Genomic DNA, 25,860 nt, shown 5'->3' with positions numbered 1-25,860 from the left:
GGGGACCATACACAGGAGGAATCACGCCAGAGGCTAGCTTTGGAAATGAGCAGCAGCAGCGGTACCCAACCACGTACCCCTAAGATGGAAATGAAAGAAACGCGACCACAGGCTGCTGTGACGCCCGCCAGGTGGGAAAGAGTTTTGAAAGTGTTTATACTATTTAGTTCTCAACCTGTGGTCATGACATCAGATATTCTGAGTATCAGATATTTTCATTCCACTTCATAACAGTCGCAAAATTATAGATATGGAGTAGCAACAAAAATAATTTTTATGGTTCGGGGGTCACCGCAACATGGAGAACTGTATCAAAGGGTCGCAGCATTAGGAAGGCTGAGAGCCGTTGCTATATAAGGAGAAAGATGACAGGAGATGTGGTCTTGGGATGAAGACACACCCTACTGTGAAGTGTGTGTTCATTTAAAAAGCTTAGCCAGTAGACAGTAGAGCTGTGAAGTGACATCACAAGCCCCTCTGCGTGTCTGAATTTAACCAAGTACGTTCCAAACCTTTACTTTCAGCTGAGGACATTTTTACAAACACCCCCTGCTCTCTTCTTGTTAGGGCAGAGACAGTAAAAACTTAACACTGAGAACAGGCCTCGGGGAACTCAGAAATCCCCTAGTGCTGAGGCGGAGCCCAGGGACATGTGGAAGCCACACCCGTGGCTGTCCTGCAGTGATATGCCACAACTGAGACCAGGTCTTCAAAGTTTCAAGAGCAGGATATTGATAAGTCTGTGCAAAAATCCTAGTTTTTATTTTATTTTTCTTTTTGCCCTTGTATTTCATGTGGTCTTGAATCCACAGTAAACCCCCTGCCTCCCAAGTGCTGGGTCACATCACCACCATGATTAGCAAGACTTCCATTTTTTTTTTTTTAAAAAGGAGAGTAACTGAGTTTTTAAAATGAGGCAGTGTACAGCAAAGACAATTTATCCACACACGGGCCGAGAGGCGGCAGCCACGCAGGTAACACAGAACTGGCCAAGGCACAGAAACTGGGAGTCCAGTGACATGGGAGCAGAGATGATGTGTCTCACTTCTCTTTGCTTCTCTTGGTGCCAGGTTTTTCTTTCTTTCTTTCTTTCTTTCTTTCTTTCTTTCTTTCTTTCTTTCTTTCTTTCTTTCTTTCTTTCTTTCTTTCTTTCTTTTTCTTTCTTCCTTCCTTCCTTCCTTCCTTCCTCTCTTCCTTCCTTCCTTCCTTTTCCTTCCTTTTCCTTTCTTCCTTTTTCTTTCTTTTCCTTCCTTCCTTCCTTCCTTCCTTCCTTCCTTCCTTCCTTCCTTCCTTCCTTCCTTCCTTCCTTCCCTCCCTCCCTCCCTCCCTCCCCCCCCTCTCTCTTTCTCTCTCTTAAACAAGTAAAAACTTTGAAGCCAGATGAAGTAAGTCTATAGGCTGCCAGCCTTGACCTTGTGTGTAACACACTGTTTTTCCGTAGAGTAGAGAGTATTTTGCAAGTAAAAAGACAGGAGGATATGACAAAAAGAACATAGCAAAGCAAAACAAAGAAACAAACAAAACCCTCTGCCAGTTCCCTATAAACCGTGCATCTCCCAGGAGCCTGCACTTTGCAGGGGGTGAATATGGCTTGGTGCCCAGCTGCAACTCTAGCTCTAAGTCATGACTTCAGTGGAGTAACGCGCCCTTTGGAAAGTGGATTTGTGGACTGACTTTACACCGGTGGCCCTCAACCTTCCTAATGCTGTGGCCCTTCAATACAGTTCTGTGTGCTGTGGTGACCCTAACCATAGAATTATGTCTATGGCTACGTCATAACTGGAATTTTGCTGCTATAATGAATTATAACATAAATGTCTGTGATTTCTGATAGTGTTAGGCTACCCCTGTGAAAAAGTCCTTTGACCCCGCCCCCCAAAGGGCTCACAACCCACAGGTTGAGAGCCACTGTTTTATGCAGAAATAACTCACACTGCATCTTGAGTAAAGGCTGGTTGGGTTCCCCTAGTAAGAAAGGGAGCAGACAAACCAAAACCGAAACCAACACTCAACAGTGGGCCTTGCTCAGATTACAATGGGTAGAAACACAGCATTCTTTAATTCCTTTGTGTGTGTGTGTGTGTGTGTGTTTAAGCATGTGTGTATCTGAGTATGTGTGTGAGTGTGAGTGTGTATGTGTGTATAGATATGTATGTGAGTGTATGTGTCAAATATGTGTGTGAATACATGTGTATGTGTGTGTGAGTGTGTATGTGTGTATAGATATGTGTGTGAGTACGTGTGTGTGTGTGTGTGTGTGTGTGTGTGTATGCCTGTGGAACCCACAGCCACCCAGTATGGGTTCCAGGAACTGAACTGGGATTCCCTGGAAGAGCAATGGGTGCTCCCGGCAGCTCAGCCCTCTCTCTGGGCCCAGTTCAACTTTCTTGTGGGATAAAACACCCCAGTGTAACGAAAAACAGAGCAGGGCACTTGAGTCAATTCTGAAAATCTGCTCTATTATTTATTTCTTAAACCATAACTACTTATTTATTTACATTTGTGAGTGTATGTGCAGTTGCGTGTGACGTGCCCTTGGTGCTAGAGGAATGCACTGGACTCTGGAGCGGGCACTACTGGCATTGTGAGCCCTGATGTGGGTGCTGGGATCTGAACTTCTTTCTCAACATGGTGCCACGAGCACTCGGTAACACTCAGCCAACTGCCCAGTCCCCCCCCCCCTTCACTTTTTAAATGCATGGCTAATGTATCCCAGGTTGGCCCCAAACTCAACAGGTAGCCCCGGGATGACCTTGAACTTCTGATCCTCTGGCCTCGCCCCTGAGCGCTGGGATCACAGGCTAAATCACCACTGTGCAGGACTGGGGATCGAGGTAGAAACAAAACCACTGTCACCGAGTCACACCCCCAGCTCCAGCACCTGCGTGGTTGGTCTGAGCTTGCTCTTTAGATTGTACATCCCACCACGCTGGACGCTGTCTCGACACTGCTTCTTTTGAGGCTGTCAGTCACAGCATGGCACCCAGTCTGGCCAGTTAGAGGATGCCATTTCCTGGATGTAATGGCTGGTCCAGAATACCTGAGCCCAGATAACGAAGAGGTGATCTTTCATCATTGGGTAAGGATGCTGGCAGGGGCTGGGTTGGCACACAGTAGGCCCAGGGAGTTATGGATCTATATCCTCAATCCTACCTGCAACCATGTAGCACAAACCAAAGAACGCAGAGGCCACTACAAACACTGACCAACTAATTCTGGCTTCCTGTAAATTACATTTGAGAGTCTTGACTGACAGAAAACAACTGCACTTCCTGCTTTTGATATTAGGGAAGCACAAGTCTGAGACAGTTGATGGCGGAAACAAGTGTCAGAATTGAACGATTGTTTTCCAGCCTCAATACGTGCTTATAATTCATATTTTATAGCTCATACTTTTTAATATGTCAGCCTCAATATATAGACATATATTTATAATTCACATTTTATAGTTCATCCTCTTAAATGCCAGCAAATAATCATGTTTCTTTCCCAATTCAAGCACTATTTCAAAGGTGATATTGTTTTTACACAAATTTCATAACCAATGCCACATTTAGTATCAAACTTTTAGACACCATAGAAAGACAACGGTGGTAGTGGTGGTGGTGGTGGTGGTATTTCTAATTTTAGAAGGAAATTGAATCCGACTAATTTTCAGGCAAACATTGCATTCTGCATGTGACTATGTTTTTAGACAATTGCACTAAAAACCTGGGGAGCTATTATTAATATGAACTATAGTTTAAGAAGACAAACTGTGTTTTCATGGACACGCAGTCAGCTCTGGTAGAGTACCCAGTCAGAGAGGCCTGCCGCAGGCTCACATCTATCCTCTATGAAGAGTCTTGTAGGAACCATGATTCAAGGGAAGGATGTGGTGAGGAGACTGTTTTCAGAACGATGATGGCATTGAGTCCATGTGAGAACGTCTTCTAGCTTAGGTGTAAGTTCAGATCCCTGCCTGTGAGTACGCTCCCGTCCTCCTGGGGTCCACACTCCCCTCCTCCTAGCGACCAGCTCCCCTCCTCCCGGGGACCATACGTACCTCCTCGCTCTCGATCTTGAGTGTGGCCAGTCGGGACTGCAGTTGTTGGTTCCTTAGCATGAGCTCTGCCTGGACAGGCTGCTGGGCGCTGACCTGACACACCTAACACAGAAGGAGACAGTGCAGTTAGGACAGGCACCACCGGCCAGCCTCAGACGCACAAGTCTTATTAATTGGTTTTGGGTGTGAACATATGTCTATCTATGTTTGCGTGTGTCCTCCTGGTTGTGTGCACGCAGGGTGCGGTAGTCAACTTGGGGTGTCTATTGCTTTCCAGATTGCTTTGAGATGGTCTCTCACTGAACCCAGAGCTTATTGTGTCGGCTAGAATTGCTGGCTGGCTGGCTGGCGGGCGGGCACGACCCTGAACCTGCCGTTCTTTGTCCAACCACCCCGTTTCCACCCTTAACCATGGGGCTAACAAGTCTGCCAGGCCTGTCTTTTTAAATGGGTTCTGGAAATCATTGCCTACCAAGCCCTGGTCTCATACTTAAGCCCAGGCATGACATGTGGGAGTCAAGTCAACTCTCTTGATTCCCACTGTTCCAGTTATAACTATTCTTTTTGGTTAGTTTTTTTTTTGAGACCAGATCTTATTATGTAGCCCAGGCTGACTTTAAACTCAAACACTTCCCATTTCTGCTTCCTGAGTGCTGGGCAGACATATGTCTCCGGGCCTGGCTATGCCTTTACTTTCAACAGCTACCTTGAAGCTTGGCTTTTAAACAGACTTGGGCAACGGCAGCAGCAGAGACTGCGGCTATGGCCTGGCGCTCTTGGGGGAAGGCAGCAGCTGCAGGAAGCTCTGCTCTGAGGGCAGCGAGGCCTGAGACTGAGAGCTGATGTGAACACCTTACTTTTGGAATCCTGATGACCACTGTGCAGAGGGCAAGGGTCAGAGGGCAGAGGGCAAGGGTCAGAGGGCAGAGGGCAAGGGTTAGAGGGCAGAGGGCAAGGGGCAAAGGATGATCCAGGTGGATTGTACAGGCATAAGGAAAAGGCTTCAGGGCTCTGCGGCCAGGCAGTTGTGTCTCAGTCTCAGCTGTGCCTCCTACCCAAGCTGTTTGACTTCCTGGTCACGGGGCTGAGAGCATGAACTGAGACCATGTTTAAGATACAGAGCAGTCAAAAAAGCTCAAGCATCGTTCAACCACGGCTCCCAGCCGGTACCAGCTAAATCCCACGATTTGCCACAGACGTCATGAGGCAGATTATCTCAGTGGTTGGAAGAAGAAATACTGGCCAAGACTTCAATGATAGATTTGGTCAAAATGAAGGTATCATTAAAACTGCACAGGAAACAAGCGCTTCCTTTTTATCCTACTTCCCATAGAACACTCCTTCCCATGGCACGTCCAAAGTCCAAACAGAGGTGACTGCTCTCTAGCAGAGAAGGTGGTAAAAAAGGGAATCTGAACGCTTCATTAATGTAACAGTAACAAACTATTAACATCTGCCTGAAGGCCAGCCTGTGACTTTTACTGTCCAGAGTGTATCATCCACAATGGGGAACAAAACAGTGACTACTTGATTTGGAGAGATGGTGGAGGGCAGGATGACGATTGAGCTTGTTGACATTATGTTATTCTGGCCGTGTGTTGGCATATATCTGTAATTTCGGCACTTGGGAGGCTGGGGCGGGAGTTCAAGGTTAGCCTGGGCTGTATAGCGAGATACTGTCTCAAAGACAAACAAAAATCTCATGTCTGTGTAAGAACTGCACCTACCTGAAATGCTCCAGATTTGGGGGCTTGTGCATTCGGGGGATAATTACAGGGTCTTTACCAGGTAAGTGTCCATAATCTGATAATCTCAAATTCAAAAATATTTTAAAACCTGAAACTTCTGAGCCATCTCTTTCGTATTTTGGGATTAAGGGTGCTTGATCCGGACTCATCATTTCTCATCAAGTAATCTACTAAATAATAATAATGATAATAATAATAATAATAATAATAATACTAGTAAAGCTGATTAGGAACACGGTAGGTGGGCTGGAGAGATGGCTCAGCAGTTAAGAGCACTGACTGCTCTTCCAGGTCCTGAGTTCAATTCCCGGCAACCACACAGTGGCTCACAACCTATCTATTATCTATGTATCATCTGTCTATCTATCTATCTATTTATCTATCATCTGTCTGTCTATCTATCTATCTATCTATCTATCATCGGTAACATGTTCTATTCATTTTTGCTCTGGTTTCCTCTGATCATAGATAACCTATGTCAGTATAATTCATGATCAGTTAAAATAATTTTATTTTCTTTCTTTTTTTCCCTTTTGTAAAACAGGATAAAAACTTAAATTCATATAAAGAATATATGGCAGGGCTGTAGAGATGGCTCAGGGATTAGGAGTATACTACTGTAGCAGAGAACTGAGTTCCGTTCCCGGCACCCATATCCGGAAGCTCATAATCACCTGTAACTTTAGCTCTAGGGGACCTGATGCCTTCCTTTCACCTCTGTGGGCATTGCCTTCAGGATACCCATGCACACACATATATATACATGCACACATGTGTGCATACATGCACACACATGTACACACATATGCATATGTTTACATACATGCACACACATGTACATACATGTTCACACACACTTAACACTAGCTCTTAAGAAAGAGTGCAAGGCACTCTTAAGAATATGGTAGTTTACAGAATAATCTCAGCAGCTGGAGGACAGGAGGATCAGGAGTTCAAGGGCAGCCAAAGCTATAGAGTGAGCCTAAGGTCATTATGGCCTACAAGAGGCTCTGTCTCAAAAAATGTATTCTATTATACATACTAAATGACATCTGAAAAGACAACCGACTCACTGAAAAAGAAAACTCAGTTACTGACCTCATCACCCATGTGAGACTGAAACTCGAATTTCATTGGTGGGCAGAACGCCGCGGGGTACATCTCCATGAACCTCTGCTTGTCATTCCTGGGCTCCAAATTGTCCACCGCGTTTTCAATGATGTCTAAGCCTTCGTGTCTGGAGGTTTCAAGGTTGTACTCTGCCGAGAGGTACGTTCTGAGGGCTCTGTTCAGACTTGCATGGTAGCCAAGATCACAGCACTTGAGAATGCACAAGAAGAACACAGCTCTGTTAGTTCAACACTGGTTAAAGGCTTAGGCCTGTGACCTATGAGTGCAAGACTCCAAAGAAGATCACGCGTCGGATTAGACACGGGCGTCCTGCACGTGACACCAGAAGCACCTGAGGAAGCACCAAGAGATGTTAAACTGGGTTCCATCCAAACTGATGATTTTCAATGATTCACAAAACATTACTAAAAAAGCTGAAAGGACAACCAGAATGAGAAAAGTGTTTGTAAAGAGACTTGAGTCTAGAATATGTAAAGAACTGAAACTCAATAATTCAAATTGCTTGGTTAGAAGAGAGGAGCTTCTGAGGACAAAGACGTGGTTGGGGGCGTTGTTATCAAAACATGCTGGAGATCCTTGGTTATCAGGGAAACACAGAGCAAAAAGATAACAAGAATGGGCTACAGGTGACTCTGCAGTTATAAGCACTTGTTGCTTTTGCAAAGGATATATAGGTTTGGTTTAGAGCACCTATATGTTGGCTCCCAACCATCTGTTAACGCCAGTTGGGGGGGATCTGATGCCCTCTTCTGGCCTCTGTGGGTACTGCATAACATGGTTCTCAGACACAGAGTAAAAACATTCATACACATGAAATAAAAATAAATGAATCTTAACAAAAAAGACAATGAGAAACCGGCTCTCACTCACTGACAGCAAGCGCTAGGAGGAATGTGGACAAACTGGAACCCTCACATGCTGTTGGCAGGAGTATAAAGTGGAATAGTCACTTCGTAAACAGTTGTGAAACATGATGTTATTCTAAGACTCTGGGCTGGGGCAGTAGCTCGGTGGGTAACAGCACTTCAGAGTACAAGCAGGAGGGACCTGAGTCTACACCCCACTACATGTGAAAACCAGAATGTGGCCATGCACACCTGCAACCTTCATACAGTGGGGGTGTGGAGACTGGACATGTGCTAAGAACAGCCAGCTCTGGGTTCAGTAGAGGCCCTGGCTCAAAAGAATTGGGTGGAGGGTGATAGGTGATGGTTCGGTTGGGTCTAAATGCATACAGACTACACACACACACACACACACATGTATGCACACACATGCATATATACACACATGCATATATACACACATGCACATGTACACACATGCACACACTGATGCATACACATACACACATGAACACAAACATGCATATGCACACATGCACATACACACACATGCACACACGGATGCATACACATACACACATGAACACAAACACGCATATGCACACATGCACATACACATGCATATGCACGCACATGCACACACATGCACGCACATGCATATGTACACATACATGCACATACACATGCATATGCACACACATGCACACACATGCATATGCATCTACACATATGCATACACACATGCACACACATGCATATGCACACACATGCATATGTATACACATGCATATGTACACACATGCACACACATGCATATGTACACACATGCATACATACATATACACATACATGCTCACAGGCTTAGAAAAAAAATTTCCTAGGTATGTATATAGGAAGAATGAAAATAAGAATAGTTATAGCAGCTCTATTCACAGCAACAATGTGAAAGAAATATCTACCAGTCATTGAATACATAGGCAGATTGTCATACAACTATACATTAGAATAGTATTCATCCACAGAAAGGAACAAAATATAAATACATGTTGCAATGCACATGAACCTTAGAAATATGCTATGTAGAAGAAGTCAGTCACAAATAAGCCTACGTGTTGTATGAATCCATCTATCTAAAGTAAAGAACAGACACATCCAGAGACAGAAGATGCATTAGTGGTTGTCTCGTGCTGGGGGGTGGGGTGTGTGTGGAAGAATTGGAAGGGTAATTGCTGAGGGGTGCAGAATTTCTTTTAGGGATAATAAAAATGTTCTAAAATTGGCTGTAGTGATGGGCACATGGTTCTCTGGATGTACTAAATGCCAACTGTAGACTTTTAGTGCGTGAGCGGAATGGTATGTGAATTATACATAATAAAGCTATCAAATATGTAACGGCAGAATACAACAGAGGAAGGAGACAATGAAGAATAGCATTCAAGTTCATTCACTCAACGCTGTGACTGATACAGCAATTTATTCAAACCCTGCTAGGAGACAAATATGCTAAGTGAGATTGCAGATTTGCATATTTTATTGACGACTCAAGACTAATTCGGATTTGTAGAAGGGAACAGGCTTGAGTCTGTCAAAACATACAGAAATGCCTTCCCTTTAGCTCCCAGCATAAAATCCTTCAAGAGGAAATGGTTGCTAAAGTCCTATTATTATAGACAGAATTTGTTTCATACTCGAGGCTGAAGAGATGGTGCAGAAGTTAGGAGGATTGGGGTTCAAGTGCCAGCCTCTCCCTGGGTGGTTCCCAAGGGTCTGAAACACCAGCTGCAGGGGAATTCCATGCCTCTGGCCTCCACAGGCACCTGCAACACATGCTCGCACCGCTACAGACACAGACAAATAATTAAAACCAGAAGTAATTTTTATGAAAAGAGCTGCTTTGATGTTTCCCCCTCCCTGAATCTTTATTACCTCGTCTCTTGCATCCTAAGTGAATATGACTTAAAAGAGGTTAAGTCTGGAAATGAGCTGGCAATTACTGACAGCAGAACCTTGGATTTGGATATATGAAAAGGAGGAGGAGAAGGAGGAGGAAGGAGAGGAGAAGGAAGAGGAGGAGGAGGAAAAGGAGAAGAAAGAGGAGGAGGAAGAGGAGGAGAAGGAAGAGAATGAGAAGGAAGAGGAGGAGGAAGAAGAGGAGGAGGAAGAGGAGGAGAAGAGAAGGAGGAGAAGGAGAAGGAGAAGGGGGAGGAGGAAGAGGAGGAGGAGGAGGAGGAGGAGGAGGAGGAGGAGGAGGAGGAGGACGAGAAGGAGGAGAAGGAGAAGGAGGAGGAGGAGGAGGAGGAGGAGGAGGAGGAGGAGGAGGAGGAGGAGGAGGAGGAGGAGGAGGAGGAGAAGGAGAAGGAGAAGGAGAAGGAGAAGGAGAAGGAGAAGGAGAAGGAGAAGGAGAAGGAGAAGGAGAAGGAGAAGGAGAAGGAGAAGAAGAAGAAGAAGAAGAAGAAGAAGAAGAAGAAGAAGAAGAAGAAGAAGAAGAAGAAGAAGAAGAAGATCCTCTTAAAGAGGAAACACATAGTTTTAAATAGACAAAATCAGGTCATCTCCCTGTTGCTCTAATGAAGTCAGTCAATTCATCTTGATTCAATTCAAATCAGTCATCGGTCAGGTGCCTGGGATTACACCAGGCACCAGGCACATCAGGGCTGGGGCAGGCAGAACACTTCCATCCTAAAGGAGATGGAATGGAAGCTGTTCATTAATTTGCTACAAGGATGGTAGGAGACAGAGCACACGGGAAGCAACCGTGGCACAAAGAGCAGTTCCTCCAGGCCAGGAAGCATTAACCAGCCTTTGTGAAGGGATGTGTGGAACCCCACACACTTAGAAACACCAAATGCTGATCTGGAGGCTCAGTGGTGTGGTGGCCCTAGGCGAGTTTTTCCCTGGACTGCAGTGAAAACTTAACCCTTCCAGCTTCAATTTCCAAATTATTAAAAAGCAAAGTTACTTTGAAATCTTGTCACTCAAAATGTGATCAGCAGCAATAGCTTCACTAGGGGCTTGTTAGAATCCTGGGCTTGGGATATGACTCAGCAGGGGTAGGGGCTTGAGGCCAAGCCTGGTGATCTGAGCTCGAGTCCCAGGACCCCCACATCGGGGAATGATAGAACTGGCTTCTACAGGCTACTCTCTGGTCTCCACACATTTGCTATGGCCTGTGCTCCACATATACACACAATCACACATTAAAAAACAACTTAAACTGTTTAAAAATACAGAATATTTAGCCCCACCCCTGACCCATTAATCTGGAAACTGCAGTTTAAATAGGATGCATAGTTGAATGATTAGACACTGGAGACACTTCCCTAGAACACTCCATTGTCAGGGTCTTGTGACCCTGCCCTTTGGGGGGGGGGGTGCTGTTTCCCCAAACTGACAAGAGGATTTGAATATGATTTGATTTATAAAAATCCGCAAACAGCTATGATGTCACAATTACAAGCGATACAATTGTGAAGTGCAGCACCTGGCTCACGACTACTCATCTCTGGCGAGATCAGCTGCACCCAGATACAGAGAGAATGATTCATTTTGGTTAATTTGGAAATGCTAGGCTCAAATGAACAAAGACTTCTTTTATTCCTCTTGCTTCTCCCAATTGATAATGGTTCCCTGCAGTTATGCATACATCAGAGAGATTGGGGGGGGGGAAATCATTCTATCTTTCAATAACATTTTATAAAGACACCGGTTTGTAAAGGAATCGGGCCTTATTTCTTTAATATGTACTAGTGCTTGAAAATCAGTCCACTATTCAAAATGAAGGCAGCATCTTCCACCTGATTATATGGAAGCAAGGAGACCTGCTGCTTCCTTGTGTGAGTATTGATTCAGGTGGGAGTTAATGAAGAGGCTGAAACAGAAAGAGGAGACTGAGAAAGGCCTTTTACTAGTGACACAACCTGTGCTCCTTAGAGCTGAAAAGAGAAAGGGGTGACTGGAGGAAAAGGGGAGGGAGGGAGGGAGGGAAGGAGGGAGGGAGAGAGGGATGGAGGGACAGAGAGATGGAAGCAAAGATGGAGGGGACCAAGGTAGGAAGGAAGGAAGGAGAAAGGTGGTTAGGGAGGGAAGGAGGAAGGAAGATGAAACGGAGGGAGGGCAGAAAGAATTCTAACCCCCAACTACCAAACCAACTTGGCATCTTGAAGAACAGCTACAAAGTTTCCATTATCCCCAACACTTCATTCCACCAAAGGACAAAAGCCCTGTGGGTTTCTATTACCAGTATAGCTAAGTGGATCCTGTCCATGTGAGAGCTGCTTTCACAGTGGCTTCCTAATGGGACAGTGGAACAGGTATCTGGCTTAGTAACTCTAGCAGGTACTTCTGGACTTGCCCGCCTACGCTTGGGGGGGGGGGGGGTGCGCATGCGCATGCGTACTTCCGTGCTGGCTTCCAACAGGCAGTCTTCGCCTGTGGAGTGCTCATCGGTCCATAAAGCCACAGTGTTGGCGCGGACTTCTTACTTCTGTTATGTAACATTTCCAAATTCTAGGTTTCTCAAGCATCCTGAACTTAAATAATAAACGAGAAAGGTGGGGCAGGAGGGGGGGGGCAGAAAGGTTCGTCAAGGTCTGCTGAGAGCAAGCCTTGCCACAGAGGAGTCTCTTTTTTCTAAACCAGAAGCTGAAGTGACATTGGATATGTTAGGACTCAAGATACTTGGCTAAAAAGGTCTCAAGTAATTCTAAGGAGCTTATGAATTATTAATGAGACATACAGGGCCAGCTTCTGCACAGAGGGCTGAGTTATAGCCCAGGCACATTTAACGTTGAAAAATACATAGGAAACCAGTCAACTACTTCATTCAAACAAAGCTCTGTTATTCTGGCGGACGAAGAACTCTAGATGAATGTGCAACATCATGGACCAAAAAGGGGGGTGGGGGTGGAAGGGCTGTTGGAATCAAAAGCATGCATTAAAAAAAACCAAAAACCAAAAAAACCTTCAGATTTTTAAAAATCCTAAGCACTGCCAAAATACAGTATACTAAGTTGTTAGTCTAAGCACGGCAGGCTAACCTCAGCCTGAAGGGTTGCAAGCAGTACCCAAGTGAAGACGAAATGAAGCATCAAGGACAATGACAAACACAATCATTTCGTTTTGTCCCAAGCACCGCTGTCTTAGTCAGGGTTTCTATTCCTGCACAAACATCATGACCAAGAAGCAAGTTGGGGAGGAAAGGGTTTATTCAGCTTACACTTCCACATTGCTGTTCATCACTAAAGGATGTCAGGACTGGAACTCAAGCAGGTCAGGAAACAGGAGCTGATGCAGAGGCCATGGAGGGATATTTCTTACTGACTTGCTTCCCCTGGCTTGCTCAGCCTGCTCTCTTATAGAACCCAAGAGCACCAGCCCAGGGATGGCACCACCCACAAGGGGCCCTCCCCACTTGATCACTAATTGAGAAAATGCCCCACAGCTGGATCTCATGGAGGCACTTCCCCAACTGAAGCTCCTTTCTCTGTGATAACTCCTGCCTGTGTCAAGTTGACACACAGAACCAGCCAGTACAACTGCCTACCAGTTGAAGCTTACAACGTGGTATAAAGTAGACCCCAGCTCCCCGGAAGGCCTCTTACTTTCCCTACGTCTCTGCCTTCCATTAGCACAGGTTCCATGACACCAGGAGGCCGTAATAGACAGAAGTCTGCTGCTGCTGATTCCCCAAGTCCTAGCCAAGGACCTTTGCAGGGCAGTCCTTGAAGCACAAGAGGAGAGCATCAAGCACCCTATGACCCCAGGAGCTATGGGAACTGAGCGGAGATGGGGGGTGGGGGATGGGGTTGGGGGGAGTGGTGGTCCTTATTTCCTGCAGAAGTCTCTGCCTTCACCTATGTACTCTGGCATTGACCTGAGAGATCTGAGTGGTCTTTTCTTCCGATTCCTACCTCTGGATTTCATTTGTAACCAAGCGCAGCTAAGTTTCTATATGATTCCCTATAGACCAGGCATGAGCCCCGAGCTGGGCAAATAGGGGAGAAACAGTATTCCACACCCAAGAGGGGCACAGGCTCCCCAGGAGAAAGATGCTTACCTCAGGGTGTTACCACTCATATCTTTGCCATGGATATCGGATGAAGAATTTTCCCACACCTTATTTTGAGTCTTTTTGAAAAACAGGACAAGCCAAGGGCAGCAGGATTCTAAAAAAAGCAGCTTTCGTGTGTGCACGAGTGGCTTTCAAGGCACCAGAAGGAGGTGAGTCCATAGCTCCCAGATTAGCAGTCGAGTGAAGGAGCCACTGCTTCAGAATAGCGGTCTCCCCTCCTCCACATTTCCTTCTCGCCATTTATTACTTTAACCCAGAAATCATAGACACGTTTTGTGAGAAATAAGCATCCCTCGGGATCAAGCCAGGTACCTTAATTTTCACAAGCACATTTTCTACACCGTTTTCCTGTGGGGTTTCTGAGCATTGACAGAAAGCCGGCGATTCAATTCTTGGTGCTCCTCTATCAACTGTAGCCAAGCACTTAGGAGAAACAAAGTTTCCAGTTTCCCCCTGAGCAATGGGAATATCACAATGACACATCTCGGTAACAGGAATAGATACAAAGTAGGAAACAGGACTGATACTGACTACTGATAGGTCTGGACTAATGAACAACTTGATAATCACCTGTTATCTGAAGTGTCTCTCACCCACCAGACACATTCTCTCAAGGAAAAAGAATCTCTGTAACTAATGCAAATAAAATCAAGAGGGGAGAGAGAGAGAGAGAGAGAGAGAGAGAGAGAGAGAGAGAGAGAGAGAGAGAGCGCTCAAATACAGGCCATACGGTAAATGTTATAGAAAAAATAAAGGGTCAGAGGAGTGGCAGGCATCTGGAAGGAAGGCTGCTGGCCTTTTATTTAGAGCAGTGGGTGTATAATGTGCACACGAGGAAGGGCTGAATCTCGTAAAGTTCTTCAACAAAGTACACAGGTCCCAAGCAAGGAAATGCATTGTGGTTCTGCGGGACAGACTACTCAGCACACCGAAGCATCTCAAGCTAAGGTAATGTGTAGACAGAAGTGGGAAGCAGGTGAGGACCTATTCATAATGGAGAGTTACAAAATATTCAGCTCTTATACTGAGGATACAGGAGGCCTTTGGAGAATTTCAAATGTGTCTGAGTACTGACTTTTAGTACTCTGACAGTCTGGGAAGAGAATAGCACTTTGGAAGACATGAGCGTAGGTTGCAGGGGTGGGGGGATGGGGGATGGGGAGTGGGTGGGGGAGGTGGGTGGTGGGTGGGTGGGGGTTACATTTCATGGAATGGATGGATGGATGGATGGAAGGAAGCAACATAGGCAGGTGGTGAGGAGAAAGCCCAGGAGATTTCATAAGAAGGTTGTCATAAGAAGTGGGACGGAGGGTTTGGAATCTTTAAGAGGAAGAGATCGGGCAATTTGGGAGGAAAGTGGTAACATTGCTTACAGCATGGAAAATTACTAAGAAAGTCATCTATATAGAGGGTGGCGAAGGTCAGGAAAAAATAGGCATTAAAGGTGCTTAGGGAGTTAGACGTGTTCAGAATGCTTACACACATGTATGACCACTGGCAGGAAAAACTGATCTGAAGCCTGGGAAGAGGATCAGGGCCGATGACAGGAATCTAAAGGTCATCAACTAGATAGGACCAAGTGAAGAAGCAAATGACAGAGGTCTGGGGTCTCACTTTGGAGGCTTTTTGGCATTCAGAGGTCCAGAGGAATACACTGGAGACAACAACAACAACAACAACAACCAGTCCCTAGGGACTTCCTTGAAGCAAAAGTCCGTGGCATCCCCATTGGAAGAAACTTTAAATGCCGCTTCTTTCAGTCACCTAACTTGTTTCAGTTTTTAAACAACCTTCAAAAATCACAACGGATTAAAACCATGCCTATCTGAGTCTTCACGATCACTAGGACATGCTAACCCACTGAGCACAGTCTCTGTAATCTTTCTAGTAAGAGTTCAGGTCTAATGGGGGGAATAAGGTACCACTTTTCTTGGCAGGTTTTCACAGCTAACTCTTGATGCCACCATGTATGGTGGGGTGTGGTCCTGATTAATTAAGGAAGCTGAACTCTGAATAAGTTGCTCTTTAATGACATGTATGTCCCAAGAGACAAAAAGATGAGGTTAAAAGCTTTAGCATAACTGGTTATTCAGAGGTGATGGCCCAGAGGTGGTGAGGGCTGTGCACTGCAATCTAATTTCAGTCTCATTCTGTATAAGTGGCCAGGAAAGCCACATATACAGCCAATAAATCAGTGCACGAGAGATATCTGTGTGGAGAAAACTGACCAGAGTAGGGCGTTATCTCCTGGAAGTATTACATGAGAAAGACTTAGCCTTCAAGCTCCCAAGGGAGTCACGTCTCTTCTCAGGAGAAACTGGAAAACAGAGATTGGTTACTTTTGAAAGAGTAACAGATGAGTATTACCGGGTAGGTGTTTGATGACATGGGACCAATAGCATTTTATCGTTGAGGACATAGTTTCTCTGACTGCATCTTACAAGTGAGGATTTGTATGGAAATATGGCAAGGATGAGGTCTTACTCCCAGTTATTTTTAAGAATTCTGAATTTGCAGATTGGGGAGTTTGATTATTAGGTTAAGGAATCCTACTGTCCAGACTTGTGTGCTTAGGTCTGCACGCCAACACAGGCGTTTAGTCCCAGCACTCTGGAGGCAGAGTCAGAGGCAGGCGGATCCCTTTTAGCTCAAAGTCAAGTTGGTCTACACAGCGAGTTCTGGGCCAGCCAACCTACATTCTTAGCTGAGAAGGCTCAGGGAGCAAAGTGTTTGCGGCACAGGCGTGAGCCCTGAGCTTCAATCCCTAGAACCCACACGATGTTGATGTGGTGGGGAGGATACCTCTAATCACGGTGCTTCTGCGGTGCTATGAAAGCTAAGGCGGAGAGCCCTGGGAAGGGAGGCTCCTGGGCCAGGCAGCCTGGCAAATACAGTGGAAAACAAAAGACAGCTGTTTCAAACAACACAGAATGTAAGGATGAAACCCAAGGTCATTCTCCAACTTCCACACACGTGTACCACAGCACACGCAAACTCAGATACTCATGTATATACACACATCATAAGCACACACATGTACACATGCATTAAGAGCACTTGCTCTTGCCGTGCCGAGGACCTGGGTTCAATTCCTCCCACCTATGTGGTGGTTCACAACCATCCTGACATACTCCAGCTTTGGGGCATCCAGCACACTCTTCTGACCTTCATGGGCACCAGGCATGTACGTGGTGCACATACATACATACATGCAGGCAAAACAGTCATACACATAAAATGAATACATCTAAGAAGAGTATTGCCATGGTCTCTGAAGTTGTCTATGTTATTTTTCCCAATCATGACTTTTCCCTGGACAAGTACAGACATGCATACTGTAGAAAGCTAAAGTCGCAAGCAGAAATGAAGTTCCTTTTGTGTGGCCGCATTGGTAAGAGTTGAGGTGATCACTTGTAAAATTTGAACTTGTTACGTGTGTGCACGCAAGTTTAGAGTGTGCCTGCCGCCAGGGATGTCTACTCCTTGTTAGAACTTGGCATTCATGAACTTTCAACCAAAACAACAGCAGCAGCAACAACAATAACAACCATAAAAGATACTCAGATAACAGCGAAGATATCATAGTCTTCCTCACATTATCTTGCATATCAAAAAGTTGAGTTATAATACTTAATACTTTACATTTATAATGACTAAAACATCCATTTACCTACAATACTTACTAAAGTCATGTGCTCAGTGATAAAAAAATCATCATAAAACTAAGGCACAATCATGACTTTAAGACTGATTCAAGTCCTGGCAAGGTCTAGTTATAAAACTATTAGATTTTCCTGCTCTGATAGACATTTCTGAAAGAGGAAGAATAGACTTACCAATTCAGATATTGATAAAGGCACTATTCATTCAAGACAGAAAAATTAGCATTGTTAAGTAATTTTTAAGCATCCAAAAATCTCCAAAAGATATTCTAAAAAAGATTTGAGTAGGTCTATTAAAGTTTTGCTCTGATTATTAAAGTTTTTAGCCTTAGTAGTTAAAAGGAAAACATTGAATTAATCAGGGCATCATTGATACATATTTAAATTGATTAATCTGAAGTGCTTAAATTAAATCAAAGAAAACCTTATTTTTTGATCTACATTATTAATTTATATCCTAAGGAAGGATTTTGCCAATGAAAAATAAATTATGGTTCAGGAGTTGTCAAATTCCAGATCACTACATCTTAACAAAAATCCACATCTAAAAGACTTTAAACTATCTTTATCTGTTGTAAGAGGAATGCATGTAACTATACAATGGGGAAACAGAGTCACGTCTCTATAGGCTGATTTTTAACTCTGCTACTTGCTACCGGGGAGCTAAACCACAGTCATCACATAAGGTACATCCTTTACGAGATGGCCTGCATCACATAAAGTGAGTGCAGAGACACCATGAAGTATTCCACAAAGAGGTGATCAGACAAACCTAGAAGCAGGGGCTTTTAGGCCTATCTGTCCATGTCTCTTGAGCAAGCGTTTTACCAAGTATGAAAAGACCTCAGGTCTACATTTCCAAGGGAGGTATCCTGCATGATCCTCAACTTGGTGTGATCTGGACCCAACAGCTGGATTATTTAATGAAACACAATTTGGGGTGGGAAATGGGAAGGCAGCCTGATTATTAAATGAAACCAAACTCCTCTGGGACAGGAAGAGGGAAGGCATTAACAGGGGAAAGGGCAGGGTAAACAGTATGGAAAATACGATTCCACGGCTTCCTTGTGTAGCCTGTGCACGTGCGTGTGCGCATGGTGAGCCTGAGTTGTATCTGTGGTAATCTCAGATGAGGAGCACAGCGGTGAGCCTGAGTTGTATCTGTGGTAATCTCAGATGAGGAGCACAGCGATGCTTTTACCATGGCTTGCAGCATTTTAAAATTTTCTGTACTATGTATGTGCTGGTCCTGAACTAATAATTAAAAATACATATTCTACGGGGAAAATCCTTGACTCTTTTGTCAGATGAGTAGGCCTATTTATGATCATTCCGTCGGAGCAAATTTGTTAGATATGGATGTTAGTAATGGGGGAACTAAAGATTGTTATAAGAGGGCCTCAGCGTCAATTCTGTGATTTTATAATGCTGTGATTTATTGAGATGTGATTTACTGACTTTCACGTCATTTCGACGGCATTAAAGACACTGTCTAGACTTCCTCTCACTGGAGACATAGCAATTTCCCCCATTAATATCATTAACGTCAGATAGCTCAGTGTAAAATGTCCATTGTTAAATAATCTCCTACAACATAAACCTTTGCCTAATAATCAACCTGTTTCTTTTCTTCTGGGGAGGGTCAAGCTTAATGGGTTTTAGGATCACCACTATATATGCAAAAGGGGATCCTACAAAATAAGCAGCCATTTTAGGATGCCCACCGCTTTAAAAAAAATGAATCAAGGAGCAGAAAAGTTATTTTCTTTCAGCTTAGAGTGCTTGGTTTTAGCAGATTCTGACAGCAAACTCATTTCATATCATTTCTTTCAAACTTCACATGGAAGTCATGTCTTTTGGAAAATGTTCACACTTTACATTTAAAGTTGAGCTTTAAAAGTCTAACTTTTGAGAAAACTGGAAATCACTTGACACATTTAAGGGTTATCTATCTAGAACAGAGTCAATTAGATCTGGAGGTTAAAAGTGTCTTAGTTTGGGGTCTGGGGAGATGGCTCATTAGGCAAAGTGCTCTCTGCTCTAGGTGAAGACCAGAGTTGGGATTTCCAGAACCTATACGAAACGAATAGGTAGAGCAGTGTGTGCCGGAAATCCCAGTACCGGGGAGGAGGGTCCCTGGGCTTGATGGATGGCTGACTTGGTCACTGTTCTATTGCTGTGAAGAGGCATCATGATCAAGGCAACTATTATAAAATAAAGCATTTAATTGAGGGCTTGCTTACAGTTTCAAAGGCTTGGTCCATTATCATCATGGCAGAGAGCATGGAGAAGTTGCTGAGAGCTACATCCCGATCTGCAGGCTGAGGTAGAGAGCCTGGGCTTGAGAAACTTAAAGCCCACCCTCCAGTGACACACTTCCTCCAACAAGGCCACACCCACTCCAACAAGGCCACACCTCCCCATCCTTCTAATCCTTTCAAATGGTGTCTCTCCCTAAGGACTAAGCATTCAGCTCTTCAGTCTCCTTTCCACAAAGCTCACAGACTCTGTAAAATATACACTAGGTGATGTCATTTCTCTCTCCAAACCTTTTGGTGGCTTCTTATTGCACAAAGAACAGAGTCCAGGCCCTGCACGCTCTCAAGGACTGTGGTGATCGGCCTTCTGATGACATCACCTCCAAATACCTCACTCTCTGTTCTAATTAGACTGTCCACTCTCAGTATCCTGTGAGCATCTTGTTCTTGCTGAGATTAGCACATCTGCTTCCAGAACATACATCTGCCTCTGTAGCTTTCACCTAGCCAGTGCTTCTGGGGGCGGTGTGTGTGTGTGTGTGTGTGTATGCTGCGTGTGCGCGTGTGTGTGCATATGTGTGTGTGTGTGCACACGTGCATGCGTGTGTGTGCGTGCGCATGCATGTATATGCGTGTGTGTGTGTGTGTGTGTGTGTGTGTGTATGTGTGTGCATGTGTGATTCCTTCCTTGGATTGAGTTCTGTGCAGTTCCCAGTTTCCTTCTCTGCTCAAATTATCAGGCCTTTTGCCCCCCCCCCCAAAAAAAACAGAAAACAAAAAACAAAAACAAACTTTTGTAGGAATAACTTACATTTCTTTTCTGCTTGCTTGATTTGAGACAGGGAGGGTCTTCCTATGTCCAGATGTTTCAACTGGCCTGGAACTCACTACGTGGACAAGGCTAGCCTCATATTCACAGAGATCCACGTGCCTCTGCCTCCCTAGTACCGAGACTAAAGGTGTGCACTACTATGCCTGCTCTCTTATGTTTCATTACTGTACTATCAGCACTTGCGTTAAATATGTGTCTGTCTGTTTTTCTCTCTCTCTTGTTCTCTCTCACAGATACATATACATACCAATTCTATTATAGTATGACTCTCAACACACATTTAAAAAACACAACAATAAGGACTCTAATTTGTTTACTGATTATTTCCCAGTGTCAAGAATAATGTTTGAGGGAGGTTATGTAGAATTCTTTCTCCCTATAATCTGCAGACTAAACGTATAGCACAAGTGACTTACATAATCAGCCCTTAGCTCATGAGTGCATAACACATGCCACACCCTTGCTTTGATCCCAGAAACCTCAGCAGGTATTTAAAAATATATATGTATTGGATATACTTACATATGTATGTTTCAAGGGACTTGTGTGTAGTCAGCTATGAAATGCTTGCCCGGCATTTGCAGAGCCTTGCATTTGATCCCTGACACTGACCAAGCAATGACCCCACACCGACCCATAAAAGGAGTGTTCAATACCGATTCAGTACTTGGTAGGCATGAAAGAAATCCTTTGCAATATGTGGAGTGTTTTTCTCTTGTGAAACTGGCTTAGCCCTGTCCTTTAATGACTATTAAAATACCTACTAAATAAGCAAAAAAACATGGGAAGAAGTGGGATAGAATTACACTTTCCTATGTTTCAGATGCTTTGTAGAAACCTTACCATTTGAAAATACAGAGATGAAATTATTTTTATTCTGGAAGCTTAAAAAATATTTTTATCGAAGGGATCTAGCACCTTTCTTACAGAAACCAAGGCAGTGCTTCATCAGAGTGTTGCAAAAAGTATCAAAAAACCCATAACATTTCTGCATTTTAAACATAACAACACAACAACACAACAACACAACAACACAACAACAACAACAATAACAGGTAGTTACTTGATTGAAATGTTTATAACAGAAGAGGAAAAGAAGCTCTCTGTGTTATAATGTTCTCTGTAATAATATTATAACATGAGGTTGTTTCATGACTTAAGTAAAAGAGGAGACATCATATTATAGAGTTAATTAACTGGCAACAATTTTCTCTATCAATGAATCTTTTGTTAAAGAAGAGGAAGAAGAAGAAGAAGAAGAAGAAGAAGAAGAAGAAGAAGAAGAAGAAGAAGAAGAAGAAGAAGAAGAAGAAGAAGAAGAAGAAGAAGAAGAAGAAGAAAAGAAGAAGAGGAGTAGTCTTAAACCAGGGGCTAGAAGACGGTTGCTCTTGCAGTGACCCTGAGTTCAGTTCCTAGGGTCTACACGATGGCTTGCAACCACCTGTAACTCCAGCTCCAGAGTATCTAGCGCCCTCTTCTGGCTTCTTCAGCCACTGCATGCACATGGTGCACATAAACTCATGCAGACACATATACACATACATAAAATAAAATAACTCTAATAAAAGGCCCAAACTGTGCGCCTGAGATAGTGATGTAATAACTTAGATTTACCCTTAACAAGTAAAGTTGCTTCAATCTACTGTGACTTTCAAGTATTATAATCTACTACAAACTATAATTATATGATATTGTAAACCAGATACAACCAATACAAAGCCCTGTGTGTGAGTATGACAACTGCTCTTGCCCTGTTCATGGCGGTGTGTACATGGTCTCGCTCTGAGATCGCTACTCTATACCATTCTGCTGGCCTCTGGGGACATAGGCATTTTAGCTGCCTCACCTCTGTGATTTCCTATGGTGCCAGCACAAGAGCTGGGCCAGTCTGCATGTTTTTTTGTTTGTTTGTTTGTTTGTTTGTTTTGTTTTTTTTTTGATGAAAGAATTAATGGTGGACTGTGACCAAGGATACATATTTGGAGAGCTGTAACGATTGCTTTTGTATAGTATCTCCTGTGACTAACATGGCTTGCCTGCACTCTGTTTAGCTTCACTGGATTTATCATGACCATAATAAAGAAGTCACCGTGAAGTCATTTCCTTAACATCTGTCTTCTCTGCTTTGAATTTTCAGAGGGTAGGGGTAGAGGAAGCTCAGTATTTAAGAACACTGGGGCTCTCGGTAGAAGACCTAGATCCATTCTCAGCACCCACATGGTGGCTCATAAGCTGTCTATACCTCTAGTTCCAGGGGATCTGACCTTTGAGGGTACCAGAAACACATGCTGGACATCATACATACATGCAGGCAAATCCACTCATGCATATAAAAAGGAATAAACAGTGAATTTCAGAGGGTAAGGACACTATGTGGGTTGTGCCTTCTTCCAGTTTCTTGTTTTATTTTCCTTTATGCAGTGCTGGGGATCAAACTCAGGGTACCCCACACACTAGGGTCATGATTTACGGCTAAGCTGTAGCCCCAGCCTTCGTAAGTTCGAGTCAATACATATAGTTAGAGAGGTGGTACAGCATAATTTAAAAACCACACTGTGCCCTGTCTGGCTGAGTCCACCAGGAACACAGCCTCATGCCTCACGGAATTCAACAATTTGCTTTTATCTGCTTTAGGACTGTGCTTTATCACATGTGTCTCACAGTTGTTCCTGTCAAAGTATAAGGCATAGTTAGCTAGAATTATTATTTCTTTTTCTTGAGCATTACATAAAATGCGTGACTCCAACAAACGGTGGTATTCTCCTCACTACCGAACCGTAGCTGCTATTATCTAAGTCTTTGGGTACTTACATCGATTAAGTCTGAAAGATCATGGATGTAATATTTGAACACGGAGGCGTTGGTTGCTTCAAGTGTTAGGAGGTACTCGTTACGGGCTTTGATCGATTTCAGCTTATTTTCTGAGTATTTTGCTTGTCTCTGGTAATGAAGAAGACACGGGCATCAGGGGAGAAGACTAAGTCAATCTCCGTAAGACAGAAACACACACAGACCTTCACTAATCTATGCAATTTACTCCCCATATAAAAAACGACCCTTTAGATCCTTTGTGGAAAGTCCATTTCCAATGTGATTTAAATAACACGCTCAACTTCCCCGGCTCTGGGAACTGCAACCGTGCATTTGGGCTCTGGGCCCATTTCCACCAGACTCCCTTTGTTAATATCCCACTTCTCTGGATTTGCACCAAATACTTGGCATTCGCCACGAAATGATGTCCAGCTGTGATGACATAATTTTATATGTCTTAAACATCCTTCATTCCCACGGGAGGAAACGCATGTCTTCTCATAGTGATTTGCCGTGTGTGTCTATTGCTGTGATCAGGGCTTTTGGGACAATACCGTCTCCTCAGACGAGGATCCCAGGTCTCTGCAACCTATTTCTAACCTACCTTTTCCTTCATTTTTTCAATTTTCTTGACAGAGCTCCGCCGCTGATGCCTCTCCTCTAGCCTAATGTGGAAGACCGGGTCACCAGACCTCCCGATCTGTTTCTCCTCTTGTTTCTCAGCTTCCTTCAGCTTGCTCTCCGCGCTGATGCTCTCTGAGTGATACATGTGGTAGGTTTTCATCACCTGTGGAAAAGGGGACCCGCATTGTTAAAAAGGTGTCTGCCTGTAGCTCTCAGAGTGAACGGGATCATCATAAGGCGTGGGTGGGGTGGGGGTGGGGGTGAGCGGGACTGTTAGTAAAATAAATGAATTATGGCCTCCTGCTTCCACATAAGCCAAATACACAGATTCACTTGCCAAGAAGAGGTGCACAGGGGACTGCCTTAGTCAGGGTTTCTATTCCTGCACAAGCATCATGACCAAGAAGCAAGTTGGGGAGGAAAGGGTTTATTCAGCTTACACTTCCACATAGCTGTTCATCACCAAAGGAAGTCAGGACTGGAACTCAAGCAGGTCAGGAAGCAGGTGCCCAGGGATGGCACCACCCACAAGGGGCCCTCCCACCTTGATCACTAAGAAAATGCCTTACAGCTGGATCTCATGGGGGCACTTCCCCAACTGAAGCTCCTTTCTCTGGGATCACTCTAGCCTGTGTCAAGTTGACACACAGAACCAGCCAGGACAGGGACCATCTCTGATAAGAAGTGACTTGCAGAGGCTTATGTGTGCTTTTAACATCCATGCAAAGTTCTCGTAAGTGAGAAAGTGTTTTGCATTATGAATTGGAAGCACAAGCTGACTATTCACAGTCGAATTTTAGTCTAACCCGAACTCCCGCATCAGTAGAATCCTTAAGGAATTTTATTAAACAAAATCTATTGGTCAAACACCAACATAAATATTAGGAGTCATACAATAAGTTTAGTGTAAAACTGTTTTTTTTTTATCACAGAGCAATATTTTATATTCAGCGTAGAAAAGTAAATGACATGGAAAAAGGTTTAACAAAATACACAGAAGACAAGAATAATACTGGTGTATGGCCTGGTCTTTTTCCTGTGGCCATACATACACATGACCTTCAGTTTAAAATGCCACGTATTATTTCTCCTGTTAAAATTTGGGATCAACCAATATATACATTTTAATGTGTTTTAAAATAAAAATATATAGTGGTCAATATTTGTTAGAATGGGTGTGGGCATGTGTGCATGCTTGTGAGTGTGTGTGTGTGTGTGTGTGTGTATTCATGTAGAGGCCAGACTGGGTGGGTGGTTTTCCTTCATATGCTTCCTGTCCCTATTCTTTTTTGAGACAAGGTCTCTTGTCAAACCTACAATTCACTGATTTGGATAGACTGACCCGGCTGATGAGCTTTAGGGACCCGCTGTCCCAGCATGCCTCCCTTCCATGGCCAGCCTTTTAAAATTTGCATGGGTTCTGGGGTCTGACCTTAGGTATTCATGCTTGCACTGACTGAGGCTTCTCTCCATTCTCAATCACCAACCCTTCTTCTAAAATGTAAGTTTAAGGCTGTAAGGTGTCCCTGAGCGACTGTACAGACTTAACTAACTTGCTACCGCTGGCTTTGTTGAGATCCGGCTATACGAAAACCCTTGGTGTGTGCTCTGCCTGACTTTGTCCCTTGGAAACCACACATACAATTAGCGTGTCAGTAAAACCTCAGAACATTTACGTTATGGAACATGAAGGTTGTATGACACATCTTCTCTATAGGTACAATACACTCGCATACTAAATCTCCAATTATTAAAAGCTTTGGTTACATTACTGCTACAAAAATGGTCACTCACAAATTTGTATCCTACTTCCTAGGACAATTTTCCTAAGGTA

The 25,860-nt window shown here is 44.0% G+C and overlaps 1 protein-coding gene across 2 annotated transcripts in view; it reads right to left on the bottom strand.

Moving 5' to 3' along the window:
• Positions 1 to 25,860, bottom strand: part of Srgap1 (SLIT-ROBO Rho GTPase activating protein 1) — a 283,518-nt gene that overhangs the window by 68,171 nt on the left and 189,487 nt on the right. For both annotated transcript variants that reach the window (XM_052164951.1, XM_052164952.1), the window contains exons 5-8: positions 24,007 to 24,189; positions 23,403 to 23,531; positions 6,892 to 7,113; positions 4,046 to 4,147 (exon numbers count right to left, since the gene is read on the bottom strand). In XM_052164951.1, the coding sequence (XP_052020911.1) occupies positions 4,046 to 4,147; positions 6,892 to 7,113; positions 23,403 to 23,531; positions 24,007 to 24,189 (636 nt within the window). The remainder of the gene's footprint in view (positions 1 to 4,045; positions 4,148 to 6,891; positions 7,114 to 23,402; positions 23,532 to 24,006; positions 24,190 to 25,860) is intronic.

This window comes from Apodemus sylvaticus, chromosome 20 (assembly GCF_947179515.1).
Source record: "Apodemus sylvaticus chromosome 20, mApoSyl1.1, whole genome shotgun sequence".
NCBI lineage: Eukaryota > Metazoa > Chordata > Mammalia > Rodentia > Muridae > Apodemus > Apodemus sylvaticus.
Note: the sequence above shows the minus strand (reverse complement) of the source record. Positions and strands in the feature narration are given on the sequence as shown.